The sequence below is a fragment of the Marmota marmota genome, unplaced genomic scaffold (genome assembly GCF_001458135.2).
Source record: "Marmota marmota marmota unplaced genomic scaffold, marMar, whole genome shotgun sequence".
Lineage (NCBI taxonomy): Eukaryota > Metazoa > Chordata > Mammalia > Rodentia > Sciuridae > Marmota > Marmota marmota.
Window position 1 is genome coordinate 717,585 of NW_026000207.1, and position 17,295 is coordinate 734,879.

Here is a 17,295-nt window from a genome sequence, read left to right on the forward strand (position 1 = left end):
CCACGGGGAACACGGGAAGGAACACAGCCCAGCCCGGTGGGCTCCACAGGTCGAGTGAATTTCGAACCCAGTTACAGCACCAGCCAGTGGGCAATGCCTTGCAGGGCTGAGGCAAGGTTCCCCAAGAGGCTGCACACGCTATGAACTGATTCCGAGAAATGGTAATGTCCCAAAGCCAGAACTCAGTGGTCTAGGAATCGAGGGGTGGAAATGTGAATGCCATCACTCACCATGAAAATGAAAGTGAAATGTTTGCTTCCTGTCCCTGTGGCCTGAGTTCAAAGAGAGGTGCTTCCATGAAGAGACATGATAATGACTTACTGTACTGGGAGTGACGACTGCCACCCAGCCATGGGCTGGGGTGTGGCTCAACCACAGAGTTCTACCTTAGTATGTGCCACACTGGGATTGGATCTCCAGAACGGAAAATAAAAATGGCAGATTCTGCTGTAAGAAACTCATAAAAATTAGACAAATTAAAGCCAGGTAAAAGAAGACTTTCATTAAACATTGTACTGAAAGTTTTGAAGAGACATTAGACTTCTATTCAGTAATGAACAGAAAGTTTTAGCCACTATTATTAGGCAATAAAAATAAATAAAAATTGCCAGAATTGATAAGAATGAAGCAAAAGTATTTTATGGAGAAAATTCTCTGATGTCTATAAAAATGACAGAAATCCCTAATAAACCTAAAATATACCTACTAGAATCAGTTCCTGAAGTTTGAAGGACATAAGATCCATTTAAAATAAATGATTGTTTCTATGTATTTAACAATTGAGAAATCATTGCCTTCAAAAATTAGTATCTTGAGGGCTGGGGATGTGGCTCAAGCGGTAGCGTGCTCACCTGGCATGTGTGTGGCCTGGGTTTGATCCTCAGCACCACATACAAACAAAGATGTTGTGTCCGCTGAAAAAAACTAAAAAAATAAATATTAAAATTCTCTCTCTCTCCTCTCTCTTTAAAAAAAAAAAAAAAAATAGTACCTCGAAAGAAAACCTGGAATTTGTTTTACTCGGATATGGTAAACCAACAGTCACCAACAGAAATGGCTGTCGTGAAGAAAATGTTCACTCAAAGATGCCCAAAAGAGAAAAAAAATCCATGCCAAGAGAAAGGACAAGGGTCAGCCACGAACAAAAGGGAGGAGAGCTCAGCCCAGGGTCATGACGAGACTTCTGCAAAAAGGAAGGGGCAGGGCGGGATAGGTGTGCCATGTTGAGACTGAACAGTTTGATAATTCTGGGCCCCAGGGGTGACTCCTAGATGTCTGGACCCTGGGTCCTGGGGTGAGGCAGGGCAGCAGAAATACTGGCTTGCCATGACTTTAGTAAGATTGTTTGGAGGTGGCCTCTGAATTGGTTTGTATGTAAAAGTCACGATCCTGAGGGAGTCATTTATTATCTCTAGGAATTAGGTAGTCCTGGAAGGGGCAGTCCCTCTAGGACTGAAAACAGAGAAAACAAAATAAAACCAATACCATGCTATTGACAATAGCATCAGGATAGGGAATACTTGAGAGACATGTAAGATTTGGAAGACAATGCAGATAACTGACCACTGCAGACAGTGAGAAGAGATACTTCATTACGGACTGAACACTCATTATGTCCTAAGTTGACCCAAACATCAGATGTGTCCTTCTATACTTTAGGTTTTCTACTTATGTCCAGAATTGTAATCTAATTTTAAAAAATTATGAATACTAACCTGGTACAGAAACACTGACTTAGGATTATTCTTTCCACTGAGTTGCCTTTGTGCCTTCATTGAACATCAGCTGATTTATGTACATTCCACCTGTACTTTACAACTGCTACATTTATATTTCTGTGTTTATGCTAGCATCTTCATGTCCTGATTGATGTGTTCATAGCAAGTCTTGAGTTCCGGTCATATACTCCAACTTCCTTCTTTCCCAAAAGTGTTTGGACAGTCCTCGGTCCTCTGCATTTCCTTACCAATTCAGATCCAGTTGTTAATTTCTACATGAAGAGACCACTATGATTTTGACTGGTATTACATTCGACCTATGACCAATTTAGGACACAATGAGTGTTCAATCCCATGTATTTCAGTGTGTGTTCAAATACATGTATTTCTCCTCTCATTTAGGTCTGAATTTTTGTTTGGGGTATTTTAGTTTTTTGTGTATGTTTTGCAAATCTCGTAATTAGGAATTTTCAATATCTTTCTGTATTGACTACATTTTCTTATTTTCTATATTGTCAGTACTTATTTTCTATATTATGCTCTGGTATTTGGGGCTTTGACCCACGGGGTGGGGGGCAGGGACTGCCCTTCCAGGGCTGCCTAATATCTTTAAATCAGGTATATGTCTCTTCACCAAAACAAAAATTAGTGAAGGAAGAAATGGACCAATTAGATTTCATAATAAGGAACTTTTTTTTGGAAAACCAAGTGAAATAAAATGAATAGAAAGACAGACTGGGAGAAGACACAGGCTTATGTTTATAACAACACTTTTATCAAGATTACAGGAATAGCCGGGCACAGTGGCACGTGTCTGTAATCCCAGCAGCTTGGAAGGCTGAGGCAGGAAGATCACAAGTTCAAAGCCAGCTTCAGCAATTTAGGAAGGCCCCAAGCAACTCAGCAAGACCTGTCTCTAAAATATAAAAAGGGGCAGGGTCTGGGGTTGTGGCTCAGTGGTTAAGCATCCCTGGGTTCAATCCCCAGTAGTTTTTATACCCCAAAATTTGCATCTATGCCTTTCTGGTAAACCAGACTATGTGGTGACATAGATGTATGTATATGGTTAGGGATTCATCTCTTAAGTACAGGAGATTCCCACCAGTGGCAGCAGATGGAAAGCAATGAAGATAATTCTCATCTGTGACACCTGGATACCTAGATGAGCCACAAAGCCAACACTTTGACCCAGGTCTATTTTCCTTCAAGCCTTGCTTTCCTGCCTGTGCAGGAGTCAACTCAAAATTAGTCCAGCAGTGATTGAGGTCCATCAAACCTAGGTCATATATCCTGATAAAAGATTGGCCACAGCAGAAGGAAAGGTCCAGAGAACCTAAGAATTCCTATGCATCCCCAAACAATGCCATGGTAGTAACATGGACATGTTTGGATGACCTACGGTGAGACACATTCTTTGTACTTGCTGTGATCTTCTCCAACCCCTACTTAGTGCACTAGATCTCTGGACCAATTATTCTTACCTGGCTCATCCAGCCAATAACACCTACCTGATTCTGCCCTTCAGGGGACATAGCTACACTGAAAGAGTGTTAGAAAATATGGAGCATCACTAAGAACACAGGAACAACCCATAAGTATCACAGCACTGGAGTCTGTCATAAATGCCTCTTCTTAGTAAGATTGTTAGACCTACAAACACATCTGACACCCAAACCATATAACTAGGACCACACAGCTCTGCATTGTTTTCTAGAAGACCTTGGGAAGCAATGACAATGAAGACTACTTCTACAATCATACTGTGCCCTTGGAGCACTGAAAGCTGAGGCCCACAGACTGTTCACCATTCATGGCAAAAGGACACAATTCTGTTCCAGACCCACACCACACAATACGCACAACCTCCCAGATTAAAGATGGCTTAGGTAATAACAATAAGGTGTTTATCAGTGCATATATCAGCACATGGTGATACAGGCCACTTCCCTCTTGGGTGATGTGGAGCAGGAAAAATTCCACAATGGCAACCACACAGAAAAAACAATATGCATACAAAAGGTAAACCTCTGAAGACCACCAGAACCCAGACTGCTCTGCAGGGACTTGTCTATGCCCTGAACAGTTCAGCAGAATAGAAGAGGACCCTGTCAGGCTCACATTCACCAAGGCTTCCTTCAGGGTTTGGTGAGCACACACATCTGTATCTGCCCCCAGCCCCCCACAAGTGCATCAGAGTGACTGATGGGGCACTGGGATATACCACAATGTAGTGTCTGCTTCAGTACTAGGTGGGTTACAAAGTGCAAGTTAGGCCACTAAGCTTCCCAAGCACTTGGGTCCTGTAGCGAATCTTCTAATTGTTGATCTTCAGAGGTATGAGGTTCAACTTTTGTGTGGCAGATCAGATGAAAGGTCTGTTCCATGAAAGGCTAGGGCCTTCCTCTTGCATGAATGTTTTGGTGCCTGACAAGGGAATATCTCTTGTTGAAGGCTTTCCCACATTCACTGCACTCATAGGGTTTTTCTCCTGTGTGGATCCTCTGGTGCTCAATGAGTTTGTTTTTGTAAAGGAAGGACTTCCCACAAGCAGTACAGATGAAAGGCCTCTCTCCACTGTGTGCTTTCTGATGCTGAATGAGGCTGGTGCGATGTCGAAAGCATTTCCCACATTCACTGCACTCACATGGCTTTTCTCTAGTGTGGGTCCTCTGGTGCTCAAGAAGTCTTTTTTTGTGGCTGAAGCCTTTCCCACACTCACTGCAGTTGTATGTTTGTTCTCTGATGTGAATTCTCTGGTGCTGAAGAAGTTTATCCTCAGTGTAGAAGCCTTTCCCACATTCTCTGCATTGGTAAGGCTTTTCTCTAGTGTGGATTCTATGATGCTTTAGAAGTGTTTGTTTACAGATGAAGGCTTTCCCACACTCACTGCACTCATAAGCCCGTTCTCCTGTGTGAATTCTCTGATGCCGAATGTAGTCAGAAGACCGAATAAAGGACTTCCCACATTTAATGCACACATAAGGCTTTTCTCCAGTGTGGACTCTCTGATGCTCAAGAAGTCTTTTCTTGTGGATGAAGGCCTTTCCACATTCATTGCATTCATAGGGCCTTTCTCCAGTGTGGATTCTCTGATGATCAAGAAGTGATTGTTTGTAGATGAAGGATTTCCCACATTCACTACATGCATAAGCCCTTTCTCCACTATGAATTCTCTGATGTCGAATGTGGTCAGAAGACTGAATAAAAGATTTCCCACACTCAATGCACACATAAGGTCTTTTTCCAGCATGGATTCTCTGCTGGTGCCCAACAAATGTTTGTTTGTGACGGAATGATTTCCCACATGTGTTGCACACATAAGGCTTTTCTCCATTATGGGTTCTCTGATGCTCAACAAGAGAGTATTTGGAGCTCAGGGATTTCCCACATTCAACACACACATAAGAACTTTCTCCAGTGTGGATTCTCTGCTGATGCCCAATCAGGGTTTGTTTGTGGCGAAATGATTTCCCACATGTGTTGCACACATGAGGCTTTTCTCCATTATGTGTTCTCTGTTGCTCTACACGTAAATATTTGGAGCTCAGAGATTTCCCACATTCACTATGTTCATTAGCTTTTTCTCCAGTGTGAACTCTGTGATGTTCAATGGTGTGAACCCTCTCATTGAAAATTTGCTTGAATCTGCTATGTTTGTACTGTCTTGGCTGAATATGAAAGGTCTCTTGGCTTCTCAGTGAACATTCTCTGCCAAGGACAGTCTGATGCTGCAGAAGGTCGAGACTGGCTGGGAAGTCCTTCTCTACATCTCTGCATATAAAAAAGCTATCTGACACAGGGACTCTGCAGATGAGCAAGGCTCCGTTCTCTCCCCTTATGATGTGTTTCTCTCCACTGTGTTGCTTCTGGTTCTGTTTTAGTTTCAAACTTAATGAGAACTGTTTTCCACATGTCACACATATGTATGGTTTCTGCCCCAGAAGTATTCCCTGGTGTCCAGTCAGGTGCAAAGAGTCTTTTGTGAACTGGATACACATCTCATAGGGATGAGCATTTGAAATAGAAGGACTTGGTGCTGGAGTTCTGGCCTGTGATATTCCTATGGAAAGAATCTGCTCAGAATGGGCCATTTTCTCTACTCCATGCCAACAACCTGAAAGCACAAGAATGCAGGTGAAGGGTGACTCTGGTGGGAGGAGACGGCCCAGCAGGAGAATCCCTAGGTTTGTTTCTAGGACAAAAGAGCTAGGGTAGGTCAAAAAACATAAGGTTGTTTGGTAGTGAGCCTCCAGGGTTCAGAATGTAGGAGAGGCCCTACAACCATCAAGAAAACATGGAACGGGTGTCGTTGTGGGAAGACAGGCAGGGTCTACACCTCCTTCCCATGTCAGTGGTTCTCAGTGTGACCTGTCTTCTGGAGACAGGTGAGAACTGCATACAAGGTGTGTCCTACCCCAAGAAAGCACAGCTGCACCAAGGCAGCTGGTGCTTTCAAGGCTACTTAAATACTTAAACATGTCTCACAGCTCATGAGGTGTGGGCTAATGTTGGAGCAACTACAGAAGCAGAGGAACCGGAGAGATGCAGTGGATGTAGAGGTAGGGAACAGCCAGGGATCAGAAGTCACAGCTGAAGTGACAAGTAGGCAAAATGACAAGTAGGTGGAAGAAATATAGGAATAAGGTATGGCCATGAGCCTTGGCATCAAAACAGTGGGAAGCACAAAACATCTGCCTGATATGATTTGAGCTCAGCCCTGAATGTGTACCCTCCCACAGTTTCAGCTCACAATTCCAGAACCCATATACCCTTCTTGTTAAGACTGGAAACTTGGGTTGATAACGTGTTGGGAAACCATGTAGTTCAGCACGTACTCCCCTCGTGGCCTAAACCAATCATTTCAAACGAATCCCCCTCTTGTAGTAACCAATCACCCCTACCCAACTTGTTCCTGCCAGTGACTGTGCTAATCATGTTTTAGCGTTGTTTTATGTTTTTCCTGCCGTGTGTGATAATTTGCTAAGAGATGCTATGATGTATATGAAGTCCTTGCCTTCCCCAAAGAGTGTATAAAACTGCTGTAAACCCTGGGCTCGGAGCCTCTCAGCGTCACCAGTTGCTGTGTGTGTGGAGGACCGAGTTAGCTTGCAATAAACGCCTCTTTGCTGTTTAAAAAAAAAAAAAGACTGGAAACTTCTGCACCCTGCCAGGGAACACTGTTCTCCCCTACCTCCACTCAAGTTGGGAGAACATTTGGGACCTGAAGGTAAAGTCCTAAGGGAAAACAGGTAACTGAGTGACTAACACAAGCTCAGATCATCCTAACCCATGAAAGATGGCAGAAGAGAAATTTACTACAGAAAAACCTTGAAGGGGGTGGGGGGCAGGTCCTACTGTCACACCCTAGTGTTCCCAACACATGTAGCATGTAAATACCTGTGATTCCTAGGTAGGCAGGTGCCAAGAAAAGCCCACTAAAGTCCAGGGAACCCTCAGCAGTCACTTTAGCAGAGTGGCAAAACCAAGTGGCAGTGGTTGGACAGACTGCAAGATTCTGAACACCAACACTAACTACAAGCTTCAGAACAGCAGAGGCTAGGGCTGCTAGGGCTAGGGCTAGCCCAGGCCTGACAATCAGCAGTGTCAGGAGGCCAGGGAGTGGGCAGAGGTCATGGTCCTGCTCTGGGAAGGACAGGGGAACGAAAGGAAAGCACAGAGCCCAGCAGTGTGGTTGTGAGGGACCTTACCCACTGAGGCCACGAGTGTAAAGGTCTCCAGCATCACATCATGATACAGATGTTTCTGAGCGTCATCAAGGAGCCCCCACTCCTCCTGGGAGAAGTACACAGCGATTTCCTCAAAGGTCACATGGCCCTGTCACAATGGGGCAGATGAGTTCATGAGCAGCCTCAATACCCAGGTCCCTGGTACCTCACCCTCCACCCTACCTCCCCAATGCAGAGGAAACACAGACCCTGATGCTACTGTTCCCTGCCACCCCTCACACCCAGTGATCACATCTCCAGCTCTCATGACCACAAGGTGAAATGGAGCATCATCTGAGCTCTAGGCCTGGTATGTAGAATCTCAGCCACGCTCCTGCCCAATTCCCTGGGGCCCCAGATCATGCCACCTATACCCACCTGTGCTCAACTCCTGGGTTTAAGCCCTGAACACATCCATTAACACTCCCTCTCCATCTGCTTATTGCTCTGGAGCCTGAAGTTCCCTCGTATCTCCAGATCATGATGGCTATATCCCTAACAACACTACTTCCCTGGTCCATCTCAGATCCTGCTCTGCTTCCCCGTGTCTTGTTGCTCATGTGCTTGTCAAACACCCAGGGCACAGTACCTTCCAGTCTTCTATACAGAAAGCCAGAGGCAGTTCCAGCATCTCCAAGACCATTCCAGTGGCCTGGTTCCTCATTCTAGCACTGGAGTCCTGGGCAGAACTCAAGTAGCCAGGGTCTCTTCTTCTCATTACTGACCTTGCTGCCCTACTCTGACAATGGCTTTCAAACTCAGTCCCCAATTATCTCACTCCAAGCCGAAGGATTCTCCCAGGGATTTCATCTGCTTCTAGCCTGAGCTGCCATCCTGTCAGAACACCTCAGGCTCCAGAAAGAGTCATTAAAAAGACAGTCAACAGAGGGCAGAACCACTAGCCCTGGCCTCAGTGTCATTTGACCTCCATTGCTGCTTCGCCCTGAATGAATCTCTTATCCATCCCCCAGTTAAAGCCCCTTCTGCCAGTCAGATCCATTCCCCATCGTATCCTTACACACCCTCATCATCCCCATGATGATCACTACTTTGACCCAGCGACCACACAGGAACCCAGCAACTAGACAATATTTTGACCACCCTTCCCCACCAGCAGCACTGCCACTATGGCCTGAAGGGCCACATCTTTGATCTGCCCCAGTCCACATGCCAACCACCAGCCAGTGAAAGCCTCCACTAGAATGCCTTCCCTCAGCTCTGCCAGCTGCTGCACACCTGACGCTTGCACTCCCCTGCCCCCAAATGGGACTCCACATCTGAAAACCTACCACCACTATCTCACAACAGCAAACACACAGTTGAACAGGCTGGAAAATGAACACTCTAACACTTGTAAGACACAGGACAAATTGCTGTCCCCGTGACTAGAAAAACAGACCAAAAAAATACAAGGAGTAGAGGCTTCCGGAGTTGACTCATGAAAAGAAACCCCACAGAAGCTGGGTTAGGAAAGCTGGACTACAAACCATGATCTTCTCGAGGTTCAGTGGGAACAACTTTGAAAGCTAAAAACCCCAGGAGGACTCAGTGATAGGAGTCCATAGCACTCATTCTTCTAAACAAAGCACTCCCTCGGATACCTGAGTTGACCTGAGCCTAATCTGCAAGGTTAACAGCCTGAGGGGAAGGGAAATACCCACTACAACTCACTCTGGTAGTCGTCTTGAACTGCCAACTTATAAACTTGAGAAAGGCTTGTGGATTTTAGTTCAGAAGCATAGGCTCACTAAAAACTGAGACCTAATGGCAGTAATTAGAATGCTTCCTCTCCCCCAAACACTTTACTGCATTACTAAATGCTTCCTCTCCCCCTTCTTTCCTCTCTCACTACATTACTATTTACAACAGCTTCTTTTACCAGATATCTGCATCTGGCTAACAAGAAAAAAATTATAAAGCATACCAAAAAGCCAAAAATGAATAAATAAATACATAACCACAATCTGAAGAAAAAGAGCAAATATGAAAACCAGACCTTGATGTTAGAATCATGAACCCTGTGATTCAAATGCTGAGCGCTCTAATGGATAAAGGAAAGAGAATACACAAGAATGGACAGAAATCTTGAGAAAGAATCAGAAATACAGATCAAAAACACTGTACCAAGATGAAGACTGCCTCTGAAGGGCTAAGCAGATCAGACAAGGCTGAGAAGAGAACCCACAAGTTTGAGGATAAATAGAAACTTCAAAAATAGAAAAGTAAAGTGCACAAACACAAAATCCCCAATAAATAAAACAGAACAAAAATAAAACCAGGATATCCAATGATTATGAGAAAATTACAAAACGTGTGACATACTAGGATACAAGGAGAAAAAGGAGGGGCTGGGGATGTGGCTCAAGCGGTAGCACGCTCGCCTGGCATGCGTGCGGCCCGGGTTCGATCCTCAGCACCACATACAAACATAGATGTTGTGTCTGCCGAGAACTTAAATAAATAAATATTAAAAAAAAAAAAAAAGGAGAAAAAGGAACAGAAGAAATATGTGAAACCATAATAACTGCAATTTTTCCAAATTCATGCCAGACACCAAACCCCAGATTCAGAAAGTTCAGTGATCACTAAGTAGGATAAATACCCCCAAAAAACTACAACTAAGCATTATTATGCTTCATTTGTACATTATCAAAGATAAAGAACCCTGAAAAAAGGCTGAAAGAATAAATACTTTATGTAAAAGCAAAGATAAGAATCATATCTGACTTCTCTTCAGAAATCATGCAAACATGAAGAAAGTAAAGAAGTATCATGAGAAAAAAAATGCACCGACCTAAAGTTATGTACCCTGTGAAAGTATCATTCAGAAGGGGGAAAAAAAACTACAGAGACTTTCTTGGACAAACCAAAATCAAAGATTGTTGTAGCTAATAAAAATGACTTCAAAAAATATTAAAAGGAGACGGTCATCATTATACAAAATACATGTATGAAGATGTGAATTTGGTGTCAACATACCTTATATATAATCAGAGATATGATAAACTGTGGTATAAAGGTGTATTAAGAATCGTAATGCAAAAATTAATTAATTAATTAATTTTAAAAAATATTAAAATAAATTGTGTTGCGGGGTGGGGGCAGTACTGGGGATTAAACCCAAATTGAGCTCTACTGCTGAGCTACATTCCCAGCCCTTAAAAAAAAAAAAAAAAGAGAGAGAGACAAATCCACTAAATTCCCCAAGCTAGCTTCAAACTTTGAATCATCCTGCCTCAGCCTCACTAGCAGCTGGGATTATAGGTATGTACCATCACATCTAGGTTAGAACTCTCCAGAGAGCAGAAAAAATGATACAGACCAGAAACACAAATCTACATAAAAGAAGAGCATTAAAGAAGAAATAGGTAAAAGTAAAATGGAAAAACTGCATTTTTGTTATTCATAAACTAACATCATAGTTCATTCATAATTATGATCAACAAATTTGATTATGTTTGCCTGTATTTTATAAATAAAGCAATTTTATAAATAAAGTGAATGACAGAATGATATGAGAGAGCAAGGGCAAATGACAGGAATTATAAGGGGGCAAGAAGGCAGAATTATTAATTTAAGGACTATTTTAAGTGCCCACAAAAACAGGACAGTGCTATTTGGATGTGGACATGGATTAGTTTCAAAGGTGCAATGAAAACCACAGGGTACTTAGTAACTGCAGAACACCGACTCCCACAGCCAGAAACCATACAAAGTCCACTATCAAATCACAATGGAATTAATCTACAAAGCAATAACAGAAAGAGATGGAAAACTACACAAAGATGGACATTAACAACACTTCTAAATGACTCATGGATCAAAATCGAAACATTCCAGAGAAATTTAAATGAAATGAAAACAGAACTTACCAAACCTGCGTGTTACAGTGAAAGCAGTGCTTGGAAGAACGGTTATGGGGCTAAACCAAATATCAGAAAGAAGAAGAGACCTTGCATTAATCATCTAAACCTGAAAAAAAAAAAAACATACTAGAAAAAAAATAAGAGCAATTTAAATCTGAAGTAATTAGAAGGAAAGAAATAACTTGAACACAAGTCGATGAGAATGAAAACAGGAAATCGATGGAACTAGTAAGTGGTTGGGGGGGGGGGGGAAGTCAATAAAAATTGATAAGCCCCTATTTAGCCAGACTAAGAATGTAAGAGGGAGAACACAAATTACTAACATCAGATATGAAAGAGGGGACACCACTAAAGATCCCATGCAAATTACAAGGATAGTAATAGAAATACTACCAATAATTCTATGCCCACAATTTCATAAGCTGATGAAATGGATCGATTTCTTGAAAGACATAATCTGACAAAATTTACACAAAACCAAAATTATACCAACTCTCTACAATCTCTTTCAGAGGATAAAATTAGAAGAAATACCTACCAGTTCTACCAGTTATTTCTTTCTAGCCAGAATTATCCTATAATCAAAATAAAAAAGAGTATAAGAAAGAAAACTACAGACTAATACCCCTCATTACCACAGATGCAAAAATACTCAAGAAAATATTAGCAAATGGAATTCAACAATATATAAAAAGAATTATACACTACAATCAAGTAGGACTTATAAGGCTGACTGAATTTTCAAAAGTCAATTAATGTAACCCATGACATCAATAGATTAAATAAGAAAAAAAAAATATGACTATATCAATTGATAGAGAAAAAGCATTTGACAAAGTCTGACACTCATTCATTATAAAAATGAAATAAACCAGGAAGAGAAGGGTACTTTCTCAACTTGATAAAAGCTATCTATAAAAAACCTGCAGAAGATATATTTAATGATGAGAAATTCAAAGCTGTTCCACCAAAATCAGGAACAAGGCAAGAATGTCCCCTCCCACCACTGTTTTTCAATATCACACTGAAATTCCTCACTAACACAATAAGAAAATGGAATAAAAGGTATCTGGAGTGAAAGAAAGAAAACTGTATTTTTTTAATGAATGACATGACTGTCTACATAGAAAACCTGTAAGAAATGACCAAAAAACTCCTAAAACTAAAAAAATATATAGAAAGGTTACAGGATAAAAGGTTACTATATAAGTCAGTCTATTTCCTATGTATCAACAATAATTTGAAATTACAACATGATGCCACTTACATTGGCACCAAACAATGAAATACTTAGGATAAATCTAAATGATATATAAGATCTATATGAGGAAGAGTACAGAACTCTGACAAAAGAAATTTAAAAAGAACTTAAAAATAGATATTCTATGTTCCTCAGTAGGAAGAGTCAGTGTTGTTCCATGTCAGTTCTTCACCATTTGGCCTACAAATTCAATGCAATCTCAGTCAAAACCCCAGCCAGGTGTTTTGCAGACATGGATCAACTGATTTTAAAACTTACATGGAAAGGCACAAAGTCAGAAGAGCCAGCCCAGTACTGAAGCATAACAAAGGGCTGGAGACCCGACCCCGTCCAACTTGAAGACTGACTAATGAGGTATCTTAATAAGACAGCGAGGAACTAGTGAGAGAATGGATAAACAGTCCAGGGGAACAGAAGACAAGTACATAGAAAGACTCACATAAAAGTCAGCTGCTCTGCCAGATGTGTTCCCAGCAACTAGAAGGCTGAGGTAAGAGGATCAGAAATTTGAGGCCAGTCTCAACTTAGCAAGGCCCTAAGCAACTTAGAGAGATCTCATCTCAAAATGAAAATTTAAAAAAGGGGCTGGGGATGCGACTCAGTAGTTAAGCACCTTTGGGCCCAATCCCCAGTACCAGAAAAAAAAAAAAAAAAGTCAAACTATCTTTGAAAAAAGCAGTAAAGACAATGGAGCTACAAGAACTTTTTCAACAGAACTGAACATCTGGATATCTGCACACCAAACAAAGTAAGAGAAATCTCACAGCCTTCACGTAAATTAACTGAACATGTACCGCAGACTAAATGCTAAATGTAAAATGATAGAATTCCTAGAAGATAACACAGGAGAAAATATGGATGACTTTGGGTTTGTTTACTTTTTTTAGAGAGCATCAAAAATGAAATCCATGATAACTAGCTAAATTTACTTAAAATGCAAAATTTCTGCTCTGTGAAGGACACTGTGCTAAGAATGAAAGGCCACAGACCAAAAGATTTGCAAAAGAAACATCTGATAAAGAACTGTTATGTGTAACATCAAAAGGTGTCTTAAATATACAAGAATTCTTAAAAATCAAGAAGAAATCAACCAACATAATTTAAAAATAAGTCAAAGATGGAAACATTAAAGATATGAAGATGGAAAATAAACACATGAAAAGATGCTCTATATCATGTCATTAGGGAAATGCAAATCAAAACAAGACACTTCTACATGGAACAGATGCCACTATGTGCTGATGAAATGTGGAGTAGCAGAGGACTCTCTGCTGGTGGGAATAAACAGTGAAACAGCACCACAGAAGGCAGTCTGGCCGTTTTCTACAAAGCCAAACACCCTTGTCATATGACCCAATAGTACAGATCTTTAGTACTGACCCAAAGACATCAAAAACCTGCCACACAAAACCCTGGACATGGACGTTTATAGCAGCTACAGTTAAAACTGCAAAAACTTGGAAGCCACCAAGAGATCCTTAAGGAGATGAATATATAAATAAAATATTGCTGCACATTGAATGATTCCTATTATATGGTATTTTGAAAAAACAAAATTATGGAAATGGTAAAAAGATCAGTGATCTTTAGGGGCTGGAAACGGAAAGGATGAATAGAGGACTTTAACAGCAAAGGAAATACTCTGCATGATGCCCTCATGATGAATACATGTTACTCTGCATTTGTCCAGTCTGTTATGTGTAACACCAAGAGTAAACACAAGATAAACTTAGTGACTATGGGCGATTATGATGTGCAGGCATAAATTTAATGGCAATAATCGTACCACTCTGGTGAGAAATACTGATAATAAGGGAGAGCATGCATTATGGTTTAGCTGTTAGGTGTCCACCAAAAGTTCATGAGTGAGACAATGCAAAAAAATTCAGACATGAAGTGAGTGGGTCATAAGTTTTAACCAAATCATAATCCCCTGACAGGGATTCATTGGGTGATAACTGTAGGCAGGTAGGGTATGGCCGGAGGTAGTTCACTGGGGCATGCCTTTGAGGTTTGTATTTTGACCCTGGTGAGTGAGCACTCTGTCTGCTTCCTGGCATGTCCTGGGCCACTTTCCTCCTCCACTCCTCTGCCACAATGTTCTGCCTTACCCTGGGCCCAACGCAATGGAGCCAGCTATCTACGGACTGAGACCTTTGAAACTGTGATGCTTAAATAAACTTTTCCTCCTCTAAAACTGTTACTGTCAGCAATGAAAAGCTGACTAAAACAGTATTCGTGTGCAACAACAGGAGTATTTGGGAAATCTCTGTACTTTGCTGTCAATTTTACTATAAGCTTAAAAGTGCTCTAAAAACAAAAACCGACTTTAATAAAAATATTTAAGTAAAAAGATAAATCTCCTCATGATAGTATTTCTTTTACATAATCCTACCATTTATGTTCCACCTCAGCAACTGGCACTTCCACACTTTCATTTATTAATGCCAAAAATGTTGAGGTCATTCCTGATTGCTCTCTTACCATATCCAGCAGAAAATCATCCCTGTTGACAAGAGACTGAGAAACTCCACTCCGCCCCCCACTTCAGATTCACAGGTATGTAGGCTCCTATTGGCACTCACCAGGAGTGTTAAAAAAGCCTTAAATCTGTGTTATAAAATTCCCTGCTTTGCTTCAAACCCTCCACGTTTCCTGCACCCCTGGTAGAGGCCTTTGCTCCTCAACCTGCCACTCCAGGATAACTCCTATCCCTCCTTCTCTGTTCCCAGAAGGCACGACAGAGACTTGCAACTTCTTCAACGCCCCCAAGCCATTCTCATCTCCTAGCACTTGGACATGCAATTTGTTCCTTTGCCCAGGAAACCTTCCAGCACCTCATCCTATTAGCTGACTTAGAAATATAATTTCTGACCATAATTAAGGATCCTGGGCCTCAGGTGACCCCAGGGTTCCAAGGATTCAGGACACATCAAGTCCCAGGACACCACTATCACCTGAATTTGTGTACTAGGATCATGGGTGTGAGGAGCAAGGTCAGTGAGGGTCTGGGACTTCTTTACCTACCTGTGATGGTTCCTCAAACCCTTCTGCTGCCATGGAACTCTGTGGAAAGAGGGTGTCTATGAGATAAGGATTAGAGTGGAACCTGTGGAGGCTTAGTTATTCCCTCCTGCCTTGCTCTGAAGAGCTTTCTCAGGCTGGCATTTAACCTCAGATCCTCAGCCCACTGAACAAAGACCTAACCTCTCTGAGGCTGTCTTCACTCATAAAATGGAAACAATCATGGTGGCTACCTCCTGGTAGTGTTATGCATGTCCAATGCTAAGTTTAGCTGTTAGTGACCACAGATCAAATTTCTATAAATGTTTTTGAAAATTTGGGTGTTTTTAATCTGCCATTTAAGATTTCATACAAATGTGATATTGTATCAAATAATTAAGAGTTTCTGTGATTTTCCTTATGGCACCAAATATATGGTTATTTTCCAATATCAGTTCTCTAATTGGTACCAATTGGGCACTCTACCCTTCAATTTTATTCTGCAACTACCTACCTGTAATCAGCATCTGCACCCATATGTTTAAGAACTCAGGCATACAAAACTACCCTTACTTCAGATGCCAGTAACTTTAATGCTCAGGCCACCTATAATGCTATCCAATTTGGACACAAATCTGGGAGTTACATTACCCCTTCTTTAAGTTTCACAATTAGCTAGATTCACTCACAGAATTCAGAAAAACTCAACTTACATTTACTGGTTTATTATTAAGAGTGTAACACAGAAACAACAAAATGTATAGGTTTCATATGTCAAGATATTGGGGGAAGAGAAGATGTGCATCCAGGCCCCTTCCGGACGTGTGACACTCCCAACACTTCCAAGTGTTCCCAACTTGAAAGCTTTCTAAATCTCTTTGTCCAAGATTTTATATGACCTAATTCCCAGCTCACCTTTCCTCCCCGAAAGCCTAAGGAGGGACTGAAAGTTCAAATCCTATGATCATTAGGTCTATCTGGGTGATCAGCCCTACTTTGAGGCTCTTTAGGGACCTCACTGTAAGTATTGTCACCCTTAGTCATTTAATAAAACTCAGGTATTTTGAGAAGGGGCTTGTAAGGAAAACCAGACACTTCACTGAGCAAATTACAAGGGTCCTAGTTCTTTCTTACCAATGCCTGGCAAAGACCAAATGTTTGTATGAGGGCACAGGGACATGTTGTCATTTCAATTTCAAATTGCTTGAAAGAATTTGTTAAGTCTGGAGCTAAAGTTTGCATTTCCAAGGAGAAGCAGAGGCACCTGTGCACTTGCTGGGCCTGGCCTGCTTCGCTAGCCAGGCTTTTCTCAGGCTCCACAAGAATGAGCTGTCTGCTGTGTCTTCAGAACGGTGAACTACACAGATTTCTTAAGTCCATCGTCCTAGGCGGGCTCCTTAGTCCTCTGACACAACGCTTGGAACCAGGGGCCCTCCCATCTGGAGGCAGCCAGCCAAGGCCCACCCACTCCTCCCCACCCTCCAGCCCCAAGCTCTCTCTTCATTCTAGGCTCACCTCAGAGTAAACCCATTGGGTTTCCCCTCTAAATCTGAACCTCGGATTTGAGACTGTCACCACTTGCACATCACAAAGCCGTCCCCTCTTCTGACCTCCCTACAACTACACTCCAGGGCATTTCAGAGCCACCACAAAATCCAAACCCTCATCTCTCCCTGAAACCTGCGCCCCCCCCCCCCCCGGCTCTTTCAGTCGTGCCGATA

At 41.9% G+C, this 17,295-nt stretch overlaps 1 protein-coding gene across 1 annotated transcript; it reads right to left on the reverse strand.

The window, feature by feature from the left end:
* Positions 1-2,392: 2,392 nt before the first annotated feature.
* Znf549 (zinc finger protein 549) lies at positions 2,393-16,982 on the reverse strand. The gene is made up of 3 exons (XM_015505458.2): positions 15,599-16,982; positions 7,427-7,553; positions 2,393-5,832 (listed from the first exon to the last, which is right to left on the reverse strand). The coding sequence occupies exons 1-3, from the start codon at positions 15,629-15,631 to the stop codon at positions 4,109-4,111; spliced, it is 1,884 nt and encodes a 627-aa protein (XP_015360944.1). The 5' UTR covers positions 15,632-16,982; the 3' UTR covers positions 2,393-4,108.
* Between the last annotated feature and the right edge of the window lie 313 nt (positions 16,983-17,295).